The 18,006-nt window shown below is 35.7% G+C and overlaps 1 protein-coding gene across 2 annotated transcripts in view; it reads left to right on the top strand.

The window, feature by feature from the left end:
• Positions 1 to 18,006, top strand: part of COL28A1 (collagen type XXVIII alpha 1 chain) — a 61,572-nt gene that overhangs the window by 11,870 nt on the left and 31,696 nt on the right. For both annotated transcript variants that reach the window (XM_019616347.1, XM_010712543.3), the window contains exons 9-18: positions 334 to 378; positions 2,246 to 2,290; positions 2,884 to 2,937; positions 11,608 to 11,676; positions 12,287 to 12,355; positions 13,691 to 13,759; positions 14,630 to 14,698; positions 15,794 to 15,862; positions 16,433 to 16,501; positions 17,776 to 17,844. In XM_019616347.1, coding sequence (XP_019471892.1) covers positions 334 to 378; positions 2,246 to 2,290; positions 2,884 to 2,937; positions 11,608 to 11,676; positions 12,287 to 12,355; positions 13,691 to 13,759; positions 14,630 to 14,698; positions 15,794 to 15,862; positions 16,433 to 16,501; positions 17,776 to 17,844 — 627 coding nt within the window. The remainder of the gene's footprint in view (positions 1 to 333; positions 379 to 2,245; positions 2,291 to 2,883; positions 2,938 to 11,607; positions 11,677 to 12,286; positions 12,356 to 13,690; positions 13,760 to 14,629; positions 14,699 to 15,793; positions 15,863 to 16,432; positions 16,502 to 17,775; positions 17,845 to 18,006) is intronic.

The raw sequence follows: 18,006 nt of genomic DNA, 5'->3' as shown, positions 1-18,006 counted from the left end.
ACGTCACAGTAATGAAAGTGGAGTGTAGAGAGAAACAGGATCTTTGGAGGCAACACAGCAAAGTGGAAAAATATGGCAAAACTTGTTAGATATTAAATATGTTATTATCATCTTACTATGTAGGATGGATATTTTGTAGGTGTTTTCAGAGACAAAAAATATGCATCCTCAGTAGGGCACACCATATTTTCTGCAGATCATGCCTAATGCTGCACTCAGGTCCTCAAAATCTGCTAAGCCTCTTCTGCTATTGCACTGCTTGTACAGTCTTAGGTGCATCTAATGTAATCAAAACATCTTGTTTAGATCTTAACATATTGATTTCTTATAAAGGGTGAAAGAGGAGAATGTGGATCCCCAGGAGTAAAAGGGGAAAGAGTAAGTACAGTTTTTATTTCAACTGTTGCACACTGAAAAATACAGGGCCTATTCATAAAAAAGCTTGTAAAGATTACTGTAAAAATTGAACCTCTTTTAATTCTCTGATATTAGATATATATATTTGCTGTAAAAATATTGTTCACAGAAACCAAACACCCAGTTCACCGTATTCTTTTTTCCATTTTGCAGAAGAAAAGTAATTCAATACTTAATTTCAAGGCTATCCTAACTGATGCCAGGCACTGTTTACAAAAGACTGTGATCTTGTAACACGATTAATCAGATTTTTTAAAAATATACATTCTTACTCAAATATATAAAGTTATATTACAGTGGAAACAGGTTCTTATACAACCTTAACAACTTAAAGAAGACATCCACTAGCTCATCTGTGCTGATATGTATTCACACATCTGTCCGTTCCCCTTCTTTTAATCTGAAGTGTAAAATTCGTACAGCTGAATGTGGTGTTCGTCTGGATTTTATAATCTGAAAGATGAAAGGACAATGTAGTCCTGGTAGAGATATCATGTACGTTGGGCTCATATAAACCACTCATTTATGCCTGGATACCAGCTAGACTACAGGTGATCATTCAGTCAAAACATTTCTTCAATATTAACATCTGCATTATGCTTATCTTTGTCAAAGATCAAATTGAAATGTTTGTGATTCCAGTCATCTTCTCTGTAGTGATGAATTACAGGTACAGAAATTAGGAAATATTTAATGCAGAAGTATTTGTCACAAAGAATAAGGAGTATTATAATAAAAAATTAAAGATCATGTGTATCCTTTAAGAAACTGGTATTCAAAATGCCAGCAAGTGAGCCAGAAAAGACTGAAATACCATTAAAGAATGTGAAAGAGTCGCATCTCTCTGAGGAATAAAAAGAGGTCATTACTTCTTAGATTCTTTATCCATGCAATATGTAAGAAGTAGCATGAGGTTATGTGAAATGTCTACTAAAATCAAAGGAAGTTGTCCAGAAGCTGGCGTAGAACAAAATCAAATCAGCCAAATAGATATAGAAACCATATGCCAGTGTTGCTGATTCATTTCTGTTGAGGACAGCGATGAAAAGAAATTTGACATCTGTAGAGGATCAGGAATTACGATGTGGAGTAAATTTCCATTTCCATGATTCCCAGCTTCACATTCTGAAAGGTAAATTATTATATTATTTTTTTTTAATGAAAGTAATCTCTGCTAAACAAAATCATCAGAAACAGAGCAGATATAGCAAAGAATAACTTCAATATTGCAGATTAGATTTTTGAACTGCAAAGAATTGGTGAAAGATTTGTGAGCAATCTGCAGTAGCAGTTTCTGATAAGGACTCTTTCCAAGGAGAAATAAGAGCTAATGGAATAATAAAATATGGCATCTTAATATGATTTTTGCAAACTATCAGTGTGATTCTACCTTCCTACAGTTTGTACTACTGAGACTAAGTTAGCTGAAGTTATTCTGATATTAGCACCATAATGTTTTATAAGAATTCTGTATATGATATATGACTTGAACTTGAATTTCAGGACCTATGGCAAAGAGCAACCAGTTAACCAAATAGTAATTCATGATGTTAAGTAGCCATCCACAATGTTTGCTCTATAAGAGAAGTATTTTAGCCATATATTGAAAATCGAATTAACAGTTACTGAGTACAGAAGGAGAACAGCAGTACTGTGAAGAATGAACAGACTTACTAGAAAATATTTGAACAGAGATATGCTGTAGTTTGTTTTGAAGTTGGTAATTGCAATTTCTTCTTAATATGAACAGAGATATGCTGTAGTTTGTTTTGAAGTTGGTAATTGCAATTTCTTCTTAATATGATAATTGAAATTTATCTTTGCATAGGGTTTGGAAGGTCCTTTTGGCCCTCGGGGACCTCGGGGACCTCAGGTAAGGGAAGTAAAAGATACCAAATAGAAGAAAAAACATTATTTTCTGTAAGTTTCTAACCTGTCTCAGAGTGGCCTGCTCATATGTCATTGTTCCTAAAGAGCCATGAACGATTTCATTGTGTGAGTAGACACAACAGCTATAGTAATGTCAGCAACCGTTACAGTGATGTCAGGGAATTAAAATTAATCTCAGCTGATCAGCTAGAGAGTGATTTAGAAGAATTGATTTCTTACAAGCAGAGCTAAAGTGTGGGGGGAGGTGGTGGCTTATTTTATTTTCTTGGGCAGAAAAAATAATATGAAAATTATTCAGATTTGAAGTCAGGAACAAGAGACAAAAGGAAAGCTTTAGATAAAAAAGATGAAATTTGTAGGAGTAGTAAAATACCTTTTCTGCCAGCATTGCTTATTGAATATTAAGAATATGGTATTGGTATGCTTGGCACTTAGCAGGATATGAGACAGAAGCTGCTTGTCCTTCGGAGCTTAACATTATGCTACATTTTACTGTATGCAGTTCAGGCCAAACTCAAGAGAAACATTATATGCACCTTCAAAGAAAACTCATTCTATTCTTTGACTTTTGTGTAGGGCATCAGTGGACCTCCAGGTGAGCCAGGCCTGAAAGGCATTCAAGGAAACAAGGTAAGATGTGGTTTTATATGTGTAGATGTTATATAAGAAGAGAGGATACAGGAAGTCTGTGTGGAATCTTAATACTGTACTATGCTTTTGTCAGTAATAGTTTTAGTGGTGTTCCTTGCACAGCAATAATATAGAATCATCATCAGTTTTTTTGGGTTGAAAGAGAGCTTCAAGATTATCTGGTTCTAACCCTCCTGCTAGGCAGGGACACCTCTCACTAGACCAGGTTGCTCACAGCCCCATCCAGCCTGACCTTGAATGCTTCCAGGGAGGGGGCATCCACAGCATCACTGGGCAACCTGTTGCAGTGTCTCACCACCCTCACAGTAAAGAACTTCTTCCTAATATCTAGTCTGACTCTACTCTCTTCCAGTTTAAAACCATTCCCCTCCTCCTGCCCCTACATGCCCCTATAAAAAGTCCCTCTCCACCTTTTCTGTAGACCCCCTTCAGATACTGGAAGGCCACTATAAGGTTTCCCCCTTCTCTAGTCTGAAGAGCCCCATTTGTCTCAGCCTATTCCCAGAAGGGAGGTGCTCCAGCCCGTTGATCATCTTCATGGCCCTCCTCTGGACCTGCTCCAACAGCTTCATGTCCTTCTTGTGTTGGGGGCCCCACAATTGGACACAGTTCTATAGGCTGGGTCTCACAAGAGCAGAGGAGAGGGACAGAATCACCTCTTTCAGCCTGCTGGTCACACTTCTCTTGATGCTACCCAGGATATAGTTGGCCTTCTGGGCTGCAGGTGCACATGGCTCATGTTGAATCTCTCATCAATAAGCACTCCCAAATCCTTCTCTTCAGGGCTGCTCTCAAGCTGTTCTCTGCCCAACCTATATCTGTGCTTGACATTGCCTCAATATACAACATAATATACTTCATCTAGCTGATGCACAGTAGTAGATGCACAAGGAGCGTTGGTTTAAAAAAAAATTAATTTTTAGACCGTAATCGTAAAATCTTGAGAATGAGCTTTCAAAGTCATTTTTGTATTGCTTATATACTGGACAAAACTCAGGACAACTATAAAATTAGTAGGGGTGTAAGGTTAGTTACACTGAAAATAGATCATTTAGAGGTATTGACTACAGCTTGTGAAGCAAAAACAATTGGATATCTAATTAATGTAGGCAGTCTTCTGATTTGCAAACCTTTTGCAAATTGCATTATGTAATTAAATACAGTTGTCCTGCCCATAGGACAGCTATTAGCATCATTCAGTACAGAAAGATCTTTTATTTATCAGTTTGAAAATGTAGAGTCTAATGACAAATATATTTTACCACAGGCAACAAAATTCACATAGAGCGATTTGACAAAGATGCAACATTCATATTTTGTTTCTTAGGCAACAAGTAAATTTGAAGATCCACAGAAATAAACTCAGATGTAGGAAGTATTTATGGTAAAAGGTCTGGAATACTGGCATTAACCCTGATTTTCCTCTTCTGACAAGTGCTTTTTCATTCTTCTTGTTTCTTCATCCTTTTACAAAATGCTTGATTAGGAGATTTGGTACAGAATATTTCAGAAGTGAGGAAAGAAAGAAGGCAGTGGATCTGAAAGAAGCTGTTCATGCATGTGGTGGAAAAGTCAAGCCTCTCTTTAATTTAGCAGAGCAAATGACAGTAATTTTTTAATTTGTTGTTTCACGTTGATGAGTCCAGGATAGTATACTACTAGATACCTTAGTTAAATACTAAATTGTATTTGTTGTATGTTTGTTCTCCTGAAAATCTCTTCATATGCTTACTGTCTGTAAAATACATGCAGCTCACTCTATAATTCACCTACCTGGGTTCAGTATTCACTTTTGCTGCAGATTTTCACTATGAAAAAGAAAGTTTTCTTGTTTGTCAGCTTCCAACTCAGCAGTCTTCTGGCTAAGGTTTATAGACAAGGCTTTTCCAGGGTCAGACATCCATGAAAATAAAAACACTGTCAGAGAAGTCTAATTAATACACAAGTAATTATGCTTAAAGCTAAAGAATATAGAAAAACGAAACAAAACATATGCATGTTTAGTTTCTCTCTTATTGCTACCTAGTGCTAAGGCCAACTTTTGGCATTTCAGAGCTTATTTCAAATGAGTGAAAATTTTTTTAATGATCAGTACAGATAATCAGTAGTTGTTTATAGCTTAATAAACACCCATTCAGCTACTAAAGGTCAAGGTCTTTTTTGGTTCAGACACATAGCGAACTTTCCAATATTTTTTGTCCTTACAGAAAGATTAGTCAGTTGCTTTTTTTAAAATTAGTTTTCATGACACATAGTACAATGTATCTGAGAAGTAGCAGTTATTTATAGTTGCCATGGGTAAAAGAAATAAGGCTATTCTTAGTGCACTTCCTTGTACCCATGGCCTTTCCATGCTAATACTCTCTGCTTATTGAGCCGACTTCTCTGATATAACAGAGATGAAGGCAGTTCAATATGACATAAAACAGAACACCACTACTGAACATTTATGTTCATTGTTGATGGGCCATGTTGAGCTTTGAAAGGGGAGATTCAGTTCCTCACGATACAAACTCCAGATCAAGCTCAGCCTACAGATGTTTTGGGTCTCTTCTGTGAGTCTGCAGATCACTCATGTATCTGCCCAGTCCAGTCCATTCCCTAGAACACGTAGAGAAAATTACAAAAGGTCCAGAGGAAAAAAAACTTTAGTAGTTCTTTCAAAGTTAACACACCAAATTGATTAATTAAAATTGTGCAATTTCAGCTTATAACCCTCCATCTGTTGTGAAGACATTTGACTCTTGTTCTCAGAGTAAGAAACTCAGATTTTTGTGTTCCCTAGCCTGTAGTATGTTTTTTGCTGGATGACGCAAAACTATTATTTCTCAAACAAAAAAACACTACTATCTCACTGAAAGAAAGATTATAAGATTAAAAATATGAGAAAGAGAAATAAATAGAAAATCAGAAAAGAGGAAACCTATGCTTGTATCTGCTTTAGTAATATCCTGTATTCTTGCCTGGATTGACAGCAGTATGTTAGATGGCTGGTTAATAGATGGTATCTTGATTAAATCAATAGAATTTGCTTTTGTCAGATGTGCTTCTCGAAGATCACATTGAGCTTATTACAGGAAGGCACAGGCTTTCATAAAGGGACATAGTAGGTAAAGTTAGTGTTTTCTACTGATTGAAACAAAATATCTACTTGCTCTGTGGATATGATGTAAGCTGTAATGCCCAGAAACATTATCCAAATAGAATCTCATCTCTCTTCCAACATTTCTAGTAGCCTGTTTTGTGTGACTTAGGTACTTATGTTCTACATAGCACTTAACTGCATTGGCTAATACAGGAAAATAGCATCCTAACTGACTACTGCGTTTGATAGATTTTTTTATTATTATTTATTACTACTTATACCATGTGGTTATGGTCTTACTACGAAGACCACCTGTGCCTTTCAAAAGCAATAAAAGAAAGGTTATAGGGAAAAATGTGAATATTCCAACATGGAAGATTTCATGCATCTTGGTTTCCTTTCTAAAAAGGAAACAGAATCACCATATTTTTCTAGAAAACAAGGGAGTTCTAAGAATGAATTTAATGCCATTAAATTAATAAATAATTTAATGTCATATATTGCTCTAGCAGAACTCTCACTTCTAAGCTTTTACTGCTTTTTTGCAAAATGAAAGTACCTCATCAGGATCAGCAATGTAAGATGTACAGATACACTTTTGCATAGCATTTTGGTGTTACATAAATGAATTTGCAAAATACATATGCCTGTTATCAAGTTTTTCATTAATTTACTCAAAAATAATTGTTTAACTAATTTTTTAACCTAAAAATACATGTCTGTACAACAGCACAAGTAAGGTTCTGTAACTGTTTGTATTCAAGGCAGTTCTGAAAATCAGGCAGCGACTGAATATTTAAAAAAAAAGTGGACAATTCACAAACAGATTTGGTTACACATTATACAATTGGGGCATAAAATCAGGGAGTGGATATGACCTGTGTAGCTGAGGTAGCCACTTACAAGGTGTTCTTATGGCTCTCATTTCAGAAATAACGTTGGGGTTGCTTGTTTAAAGTCTTAGACAAGCTACTGAAAAGAAACAAACACATTTCCAGGAACTGAAAGATATTCCTTACTGGAAAGACTGAGAACATTCTTTAAAAGCCACTGTTAAAGTGAAAGCCACTCTGGAAAATTTCATATGCATAGTAGAATGCTCAATTACCATCTAACATGAGAACTGATGTGTATTCAAACTTCTGAGGAATGAAACAGTTAAGTTTGAATGTGGATATTCAATTAGTTATTTCCCCGAAAACATCTTGAGGTAATACTTTTATGCAAAATCCATTATTGCATTTTTCCCTCAAAATGTGTCCCAGAATAAACTATTCCTGCTCCTTCTCTCATGACTTACAGATTCTTTCCTTGCTTATCTGGCGAGTTACATCCTTCCCAAGAGACAAAAAAATGCAGTTTCCTGGTAAAGTAACATAGTTCCAATGTAGCACAGCTAGCTTAGAAATGTAAAATATCAGTAATATCTGTTAAATATTTGTATCTGCTTACAAATCTGTAAGCAGATCTATCTGTTTCTACTTTCTACTTTGAAAGGAAGTTAAATTTGAAAGCTTGTTTTTCATTTTAGTTTAATTGTTATCACTCAGTCATTATAGTATTAAGGGCTCTGAAATACACTCTTTCTGTTCCTTGCAGTGTGTACTTGCTGTCTTAAAAGTAAAGAAGTTATTTATAGCAGCACTAATCATAACAAACTCTTTGCTGAGGGTTAGACTGTTAATTATATTCCCAAAATTGTCAGTTTTAATGTTAAAATGCTAAGCTCAGTTGAAGAGAAATTTTCCTTCCTGTTGCTCTAGTTGATATTAAATGAAGCTTGAAGAAAAATCCCAACAGAGAAGGAAAGTAGAATTTGAGTAGTGCTCAACAAAAAAAAACGTGACTACAAGGAGGGTATTTTGGAAAGCAGAATTTTACCTCTGAATGTCAGTAATATCTCTGACAGCAATTAATTGTTTTAATACATTTCATATTACCTGTAGCACCATGACTGCAGAAGATTAATGCCAATCTTATTAGTAATTCATATTATTAGTAATATGCAGTTTGAAATACTCTGTCTTTAGAACAGATAGAACTAGTTTCCGATTTTGCTTCCTGTCTGGGAAAGGTTATTTTTCTTTTCCAGTCATCTTCAGGCATTCTCCTTTATCAAGAAGTAAAAAATTGAACTGAGCATTTGGAAAAATATTAACTTCATATGGACTCCCATTAAGACAGCAAGTTGTCTATGTTAACATAGCTCTAACACATGGGTGAACCTGGGAAGGAACAAACGATTTGTAATTGGAAGCATTCCTCAGAGTTATTGTCTTTGGAAAGTTCTGTCTTTGGAAGCTGTCATAAATAGATATGAAACACTTTCCAAACAGAACAAAGGAACACGGTTTATTGTTTCGGTTCAGAGAGGAGCCTGTACTTACCAAAGGCCATTTTTCAGAATGGAACAAGTTCCTATATGATTTCGGATTTAGCTTTGACAAAAGGAGCCGATGTGCTTAGCCTGGCAATGGCTGCTAATTCAGATCTCTGTGAGTGAATGCATGAGAGGGATGAATGGGGAGAGAGCACAGGAGGGAAGTACCATGACAAAACATGAATATGCAGCTGTGCCCTTGGGACAAACAAGCACCAAGCTCAGCAGCAGCTACAGCTGGCTTGTCAACGCGTGTGTGTGTACCATTTCTAGCAGTAGCAGGGTGAGAGGGCATCTCTTGCAGATGTGATCCCTGGCAGAATCTACAGCTTCTCAGGCTGGAGGCCAGAGCTGGGACTTCCCCATCCCTACAAAGAAACCAACTTGCTCAAAGCCTGTTGAATCAAAATGCACTGACTTCAGTAGTCTTCTGATGCAGGCTCAGAAAGTGGGGAGACAGCAATAGTCAACTATTTATGTTGTGTCAGTTTTCCAGTCTGCCACATCCCGTAGGGATGCTTTTGCCCTGGAAGTGGAGCACACCATGGGGCACATGGTGCTGAGATAACTGGTACTGTTCTGCACCTCTACAAACTGATGCACACTCAGAAGCTGAACTTGCATTAGTAATTGAGTCATTGTGACCTGTCAACAGTAAAGAAATTTGGTAGACAAAATTACTCCTTTTGGAATTAAAAAGGAGGTTTCTAATTCACTTCTGAAAATGTGGCTTTTTGTGTATATTATTTTCTAAAAAAATAGTATAAAACATTTCTCTAAAATTCAACTAACTGTTCACTTAAAGGACAGCAGTTCTTAAAATAGAGTTTGTAAACAGAATTAAAGTGAAGACCAGTACTAGCTTTAGTTGTATTATTTTTGGCCTTCTTTAAATTTCCTGCCGATGGGAAATAATAAAATTGGTTTTGATCAGCTGAATTTAGAGGGACATTATGTTCAATTCCAAATTATTCCATGGGGGAAATGGATGTCCAGAAGATGGGCCTTTTGAGGAGAAAAAACAAAACAGCTATGAACAAAACAGGCCAACCGTAACCTGGGGTGCATCAGACCCAGCAGTGCCAGCTGGGAGAGTTTGTCCCACTCTTCTCTGATGTGCCCTCACGTCAAGCACTGAGGGCAGTTTTGGGCACCGCAATATAAAAAGAGCATAAAACTGTTAAAGAGTATTCAAAGGAGGAGCTTAAAGACGGTGAAGAGTCTAGAGAGAAGGACGTATGAGAAGTTGTTGAGTTCACTTTGGTATGCACTGAGCTCTGCTCTGTGGTGACAGTGACAGGGCCTGAGGGAACGACATGGAGCTGTCAGGGGAGGGGCAGCTGAGGGTTAGGGAAAGGGTCTGCACCAGAAGGCAGTGGACATGGAACACGCTGCCCAGGGCAGTGTTCACATCACCAAACTGCTGGAGTTCAAGAAGCATTTGGACAACACTCTCAGACATTGGGTTTGGATTCTGGGTGGTCTTGTGTGAAGCCAGGAGATAGACTCAATGGTCCTTGTGGATCTCTTTCAACTCAGTTATTCTCTGATTCTATTATTCTAATTTTTGTTATATCAGTAAAGAAATGTATCATTTATGATAATCTGAATACATACTGACTTGGGGTTCTGGTCCAAAGCCTTCATGAAAATAAATACAGTTATTTAATCCAGACAGTGAGCTGTATCAAGAAATACATTAAACTACGTTGCTATATCCTATATTTTGGCAAGATCTACATGCATAGAATGCACACTGAAGCAGTATGGATGTTGGTAAAATCCTATTAGTTTCTCAACTCTTCTGGTTACGTATGTTTTCAAAATTGTACCAGCTTTCTCTGATTTTTATCTACCTGATAAGAATTATGTTTTTGATGCTGTATTAACTTACTAAATTATGAAAGTGTGCTCTTTTGAATAAGCATTAAATTTCTTAGCTATTCTTCAAATTATCATATTGTTTAATAATTATCCCAGACTATCCTATTTATAAGGAATTCTAAGTTGTCTTTGAGTTTGTAGATCTTCATTTTATGAGCTTTCTAGAAATAAAATGAAAATGCATGTGAGGCATGTTATTCTTCAGTTGAGATAAAATAATTTTGGAATTCTTTGTGCCTATAACATCACAGATTGCATTAGTTTTCACTAACTATAATACTTGAATTTCCAGCTGAGCCTTAATCTTCAAAGAAATTGTAGATACTGAGTGTTTAGCCTTCCTATATACTGGAAACAGTTTGTATTTAAACACACGTAAGCCCAGTGAGATCATGCTCAAGGTCCTTTGTTGTACCAGGGTCCTGGGACAAATTAATGTGGGGTTATCCTATCAGTTTTACTGCAATTTCTGAACAGAGCAGTGTGGAGCCTGTTCAACACAGTGGTTGTAATCTGTGTGAAGTGCATGGAAGGGGGATGTATATTTGTTAACAACTAACTGAGTTCATTCTGTTTTGGAGAACTTTCAAGTACTTTAAGTTGCAACTGATTGGAAATCATTACTACATTAGCTACGTGAAGTTTTAGAATTACTTAGGTTAAATTGGATCTTAATAACATTTTGAGGCAGTGATTCCAGAATGTATCCACCATTGTGTCAGGACTAGCATTTGTAGCATCAGTCTATGGCAGGAACTCTAGGCAATGAAGATCAGACCTTCAAAGGATTGTATCTGCCTGACCCCTGCTTATATCTCCAAGTGTCAGTTTTGAGGGGATCTGAAGCTTGTTTTCTGTAGAAGATATGATGGATTTGTTAGAAATTTATTAAACCTATGAGAGAATTAGGAACTGCTTCAAAGATAGCACTAAAAACAACAGTTCTGAGGTGAAAAAAAATTTAGTCCTACATTTAAAACATAAATGTGGCTCGATTTCCAAATGAAAGAAGCAAGGGAAACACATACCAAGTTACTGAATAAAGTCAAAACCAAAGACATGATGGAAACAAATATATTTCGAATGGTTTTTAATATCATTATCTACTGCAGCAACTTTTATTGCTGGGATGCTGACCTTGCTACTAACCTAAACATTCCACTCTAAAAGATTTAATTTTTTAACTTAAGATACATATTTCTATAATCCTAAATAATGGAGTGTACAGGTACTGTGAGGGAATTTGATTAAGAAAAGAGACTATTGCATTAGGAGTCTCCTTCCATGTTTTTTGTTCTAGGGAGAACGAGGTCCTATAGGTCCCTATGGTCCTCCAGGAGTCCCTGGCATTGGAGAGCCAGGACCCAAGGTAAGTCTCAATAATACACACATCCATTGAAGTGCAAACAATGTACAAACATTTTAGGGTGAAAGTGCTCGCTTTATCTCAATTATATTTAGACTCAAATTCTTTTAGTCTAAATATAAAACCTGTGTAATATTGATAGGTTTGCATGTTTACATAGGAATGAGGCAACTGGCTTGCCTTTTGCTCAACCCTGAATTTTCATTATGATTGTGCTGAAATATGTCAGACATAGTATCATTTAAGTGAGGATTGAATGTGTGAGGTCAGAGCCAAGCACTAATGAGTAAATATAGTTCAAAGTGTAGAAATACATCTCAATCACTGAAATATACAATCAAGTGACAGATTTGTCTTACTATGTCTTCACTAGTGAACCAATATTCTTCTACACTTTGCTGTTGGCAGGAGGGCTAAAATACAATCTTGGATTCCAAGCGTTAACTGAAATGTATTTTCAAATGCTTCTAATTTATCTTTTATATTTGTTTTACTTCAAGAGATGTTTGATGACCTTTCTGATGACATGCTTAAGTCATCTATATATAAAAGTTTCTCTTTTCAGAAGCATCAAACTGAACTAAAATTGAACTTTCTAATTATTTTTCACAAGGGTTCTCAGGGTCCAGAAGGTAAAATTGGACCTCCAGGACCTATTGGAATTGGTGAGCCAGGAATGACAGTAAGTCATTGATATGTGTATTGGAAGTGAAAATAAGTAAGCCTTAGTGAGCTTTAGTAAGTCTTAGTGATAAACACCAACTGCTATACTGATTCCATAAACCCCTCTGCATAACCTAGAACAACAGGAGTATTTTTGACTATGCCAGCCCAATATTGCAGCAGTAATTTTGTGTGGTTTACCAGAGTAGGAGAATTAAGTCATGTCCAAATGTGTTCTGGTGAAAGAAAAAATTACTTGGTCCCTGTGTGCAAGATTACAGTATTCAGCTTGCAGACAGACATGGAATTGTATGTTGATACGTGTACTTTTCTGAGATAAGGGTATATTTAAAAATAGTCTGAAATATTATTGTAAGGTGAAATTCCAGGAGCTGAGATATTCTGCAACTTTTTATCTGTAATGTGATTTGCATAAAATACAAAGCTCCAAAATGATATGCTTTTACTTATATTTTTAACTCCCAAATTAGAGCAAGGTACCTTTAGCAAGCTTTTTGTAGCTTTGAGAAACAGTTATCTTTTTCTAATAGCCTCCTTGAAAGGTATTTTCAGATTTTAGCAAAGGATTGCACTCTTTCTTTCATTGTTAAGAAGTGCTCGCTGGAGGCTTTTTCTTCCTGCTGGTCAGAGTATGTAATGTGTAGTCCTCTTATTCCATTAAAAATCACAAAAAGGTTGTTAATTAAGAAACCACAAATGTAAATAGCTGTTAGAAGTCATTCTAATATTAGTTTTGAGTTTCTCCTAATGGTAGTGGAAGACTTTTTTCCCCACACACACAAAAAAAGTGGGAACATTTTAATTTAACCAAGATCATCCTTAAAAACTCTTCAGTATCTTTAAAATAATAAAAGAGCTGATTTTTCTGGAAGAACAGAAATTACTACCATAATAAAAAAATAATTAGTATTTATTTAAAACAAAATTGACATTCTCTGAGTATGTATGTTAAGCCAGTCATTTTGCATGGAAAAAAAATTATGTTCAATTAGTGACTGACATCATTTCAGGTACACAAAATTATAGGGAATAAATTTCACAGCAGTAAATATCATTACTGTAATTTATTCCACAGTTACAATTGGGTTTTAAAGATACCATCTTTAAAAGTTAATTATGTTCAGAGCATTTCAGTATTAGCTTCTTCTAATCTAAATCCTCCAATTATGGTTTATTACAATTGTTTTAATCATCTGGACTCAGCCAGCTGTTGTGGAACTGTTTCTAGCTATCTGTGTTGTAAGAGTTGCTAGGAACTATATTAGCAAGTTAGAGAAAAAGTCAGTAAGAAATGAAATGCTGATGTCATCTAATTCTTTTTCTTTTCTTACAGGGACTACGTGGCCTCGATGGTCTGCCAGGTGAGAAAGGTGTACCAGGAGAAGGTATTCAAGGCCAAAAGGTAGTTTTATGGAGTTTATTTCTTTTTAAACATTGTAGAAAGAATTTGCTGTAAAGTCTAAGCTATTTAAGAGAATTGGTTATTCCAGTCTTGGTCTTCTGAATCACCGTGCTCTCTAAATATTCCTCCTAGTTCAAAACTATCAAGATAACTACAAAAGATCTATACCGTTCCTCTCAAGAAGTCAGTGTTTGTCTTATTTATGTGTTCAATAAGGTATCTTATTTTTGTTACTGTTGTCTTCTGAAAAATTATCTATGTTCTCTATTGGAAGAAAATATTCAGGAACTGTTTTCTTTCTGTCATATCATTTTTGGAAGCTAAAAAATGGGTTATATGAGTCTCTGTGGACAGTTACCTCATTAATGGCACTTGTTAATATATGTAAACATTCTTTTTTAAAAAATAAATAGAAACAAACAAAGACTTATGGTAAAATTGCAACCGGGCTTCTCATCAGAATCCTTGAGTGACTTCAAGATTCTCTAGAGCCTTGAACTACTAAATAAAGCAGATTTTTCTTCCTTTCATGGAAACAATGTTAGCCATTTCCTTGCACTGGAAGGTTCTGAGCCACTCTATTTGCTGACAAAATGAACTTATTTTCGCATTCTCAAAATGTGCCTTCCCATTTCCTAGAGTTTAGTTTTCTCCTTTTGAAGCTCTGTTCAACAACACAATGAATGCAGATGAAATTATGAACTACAATTGAATTGCTTTTCTGTAAAACTAGTAATTCCATTGACTGTTTTCCTTGTTTGTTTGCAAAGGAAAACTTTTTTCCTCATTATCTACATTGTGCTGATCAGTTTGTCTTGGATGTTCTTTATAAATTCCTTAGTATGATTCTAAACTTTTTCATATTTCTAGGGTGAAAAAGGCTCTGAAGGCAAAGTTGGTCCAGTGGGACCGCCAGGTCCACCAATAAAAGGTGACAAGGTGAGGGACAGAATATTTTCCTAATCATATTTATAGTTAGTTATATATATAGTAAATTAAAAGATGAATTATTTGCAAAACTGCACAACAGTTGCGTGAATCTTAGGAATCTGTGTGAATCCTGGAATCTCAGGAACTAATTTATACCATTCAATGCAGCTTTGTAGACTGTGCTTATCAATATCAATAAATGAGTCTCATAATGTTAACTGCAAGTACCGAGCACTGTATTCTGTGCAGTAGGGAGTATGAGGGAAGAAATAGACTTTTTTTGTTCTGCATGAATTTATTTCCAAAATGTTGTATAAAATGTGATTTGAATATTTTAAAAATATTGAACACGCTTTCAGTCATATAGTCTAATGGACCTGAGACAGGTAAAGAAACACTCTGGCTTCCGAAATGTGTTAGCTTTTTGTTTCTCAGGCTCACAAAAATGCAGTGATGGCCAGCATAGTAAGTATTTGGAACAATTTCAGTAATTAAGATTTTCTGGTGTAAGTGAAATGAATTATTGTTTTCTGTGGACTGGTGTCACACATCCTGGATATCTCTGTAGGTCCGTGCCACTCCCAGTACCTATACCCTCCCAGTACCTCCCCACCATCATTCTTCTGTTCTCTCCTTAAGTGCTGTACAAAACCTCTGTAATGCCACTTGACAAAGATTTTTCCAAAATATTCTCTAACTGCCCTCTTCATGGTCACAAGCTTTTCTTCTGAGTGTTGTGCAAGATAATCCTTGAAATTAATCTGTCTGCAAATATAAGCTACTGATCCTTCTAGCCTTCACTGTCTATATAAACGAGATAGCGTTTGAAAGAATGAAGAAGTCAGACTTTCATTAGATCAATTGCCATAAGCAGACTTTAAGATTTTGTGGCAGGGGGTTGGAACTTGATTCTTGGAGTTCCTTCCAACCCAAGCCATTCTGTGATTCTATGATTCTGTTCAAAATTCTTATTTCACTCAAAAAGATGCAGTGCAATTCATAATAATTCAGCTTGAGGGACTACTACTCTGTGATTAATTTAAGCATGTTAATCAGCTAACATGATTTACTGCAATTTAGCTCTCTGGAATACTTTTTGTATAGGGTGAACAAGGCCAGGTAGGACCAGAGGGCCCAATAGGACCACCAGGAGTCGGTAATCCAGGAAGCCAGGTAAGTTTGAATGAGGGACAGACAGACACTGAGCTGCAAATATGCCGGAGACAGCTAGCGTGAGCTGAATCATGTATTTGTCTGTTTCATTCTTAAGTCAGAGGGAACCCATAAACAGCCTAGATGTATGTTGTACGATCTGTCCTGCATTTCATCCAGTCTTTTCATAGAGACCCAACCATGACTGAACACAGAGCTGCCCCTGAAGTCCACCGGTTCTGAATTTCAAGCTCTGTTGAAACTTGAACACAGCCTTGAATAGGTGGATGCAGAATAACAGAAATGTCCAAAAAGATATTTTGCTTTGTGTTTTGGGTTTTTGTTTTATTTTTAGAAAAGTTGATTAAAGTTCATGCTTACAACGTACTGTACCAGTGAATCAGATCTTACATGCAGATATTGAGATGCTTCCCATTTGCTTTCTCCCTGAACAGTAACAGTGGTCATTACACTTGGATGAGACTGTAAAATCCACAGAAGAATGACAGTGATGATATAATATAATTGTAAGATGATAGACTCATGGTTAATTTCAAATATAGAATAATATAATGCATTTTTGTTTTATAGGGTAAGCAGGGTCCAAAAGGAAATCCTGGGGCAAAAGGATCTAGAGGTCTTGGTTTACAGGGTCCAAAGGTAATAATTAATACATTATTTTAAAAAATATCTATCACTAGCAAGAAGCAACAAGCAATGTATCTGTGCCAGATTTTCAAGAATGTGCTCTATGAGATGAAAAATTTAACTGTTCACTGGAGAACTGTTCATTGAAAATAGCAATTCACTTTCGAATCTTTGAGGGAAAAACACTCATGTTTTCAAAGTAGAACATGAGACTTCTGCTTTTTGAATATGGATTTTATGTTATAAGTGAACACAAATTTATAAACAAAGTATCTTTCAGACATGTTTCTATCAAATGAATTTAATTCCTCATACATATTACATTTAAATATAAATATATAATTTTAGTAAGCTACTTAGTTGTAAACCAGTTATAGTTTGGACACTCGTTAGGCTTGTCTATCCTTCAGCCTTCCACAGTGACCATGAGAGAGAACCAAAGACAAAGGTAGATACACTGGGAGAGAGAAAAGAGCTTAAATATAGTAGGCAACAGTGCACCATAGCAAGAAGTAGAAAAAGAATGAGAAAATAGGGTACAGAATTACTGCTTCCAAAGTCCAAGTCTCTAGCAATGTCTAGTATCAGGTAAGAGCTGCATGAGAGGAAAAAGGGAATTTGGCAAAATATTCAGGAGAGCTAATGGAATGAACTGATAAATTATGAAGTGGATGTATGCTTCATAATCACCTTGATTTACAAAAGAATCACAGTTGTCACTTCAGCAAAAGCAGCAAGGAGTACAGTCATGTTCATCTGGACATTACTTTGGCACATAAGTAGCAGTCACAGCAACAATGTTTAATAGCAACGTAGGGAAAAATAAGTAGTTCTGAAACATATTAAATATGAAAACATTTTCCTTACTGTGAAAACCAATCTGAAAAACCTAACTGGAAAATTAAATTTCTATTTCTTTAGAAAGAACTAGTTTTATACTACTGGAAAGAAGAATCACAAGGGCAAAACTTTCTCTTAAACAGAAGTTCTGATTTTTCTTTATATGGAATTATCTTTCTCTCAGTGAAAGAAGAGTCTTTGATATATCAACATAAAATAGAAAATACAATGCACTTAAATGAATTGGAACAAGAAGAAGGAAGTTGGAAATATTTACTTAGACTTTTTCCACAGTGCATGGGTGAATAAAATAGATGCAGTCCTACAAGTTACTGGAGTTTTGACAGAAAAGAATGTTTCAGTCAAAAATGACTTGACTGAAAATTTGACCGTTTCTATGTGTAAAGAAGTTAAATAATACAAACAGACGTGTTTTTTGTTATTAGGGTCAACAAGGTGAACATGGACAAAAAGGAGAACCAGGAATCCCAGCAGTTGGAGAACGAGGGGAAAAAGTGAGCCTGTTTTAACTGTTTCTTACAGTGAATTCTATTTTTTTCCCAGGTTACTGATAAACAAAGTAGAAGATTTTGTTTCTATTAATCAACTAAAATCAAATCAAATATATGAGATATTCCATAATTTCAAATTTTTACCCTCTAAAATCAAAATGTCCT

The sequence above is a fragment of the Meleagris gallopavo genome, chromosome 6, assembly GCF_000146605.3.
Source record: "Meleagris gallopavo isolate NT-WF06-2002-E0010 breed Aviagen turkey brand Nicholas breeding stock chromosome 6, Turkey_5.1, whole genome shotgun sequence".
Classification (NCBI taxonomy): Eukaryota; Metazoa; Chordata; class Aves; order Galliformes; family Phasianidae; genus Meleagris; species Meleagris gallopavo.
Note: the sequence above shows the minus strand (reverse complement) of the source record. Positions and strands in the feature narration are given on the sequence as shown.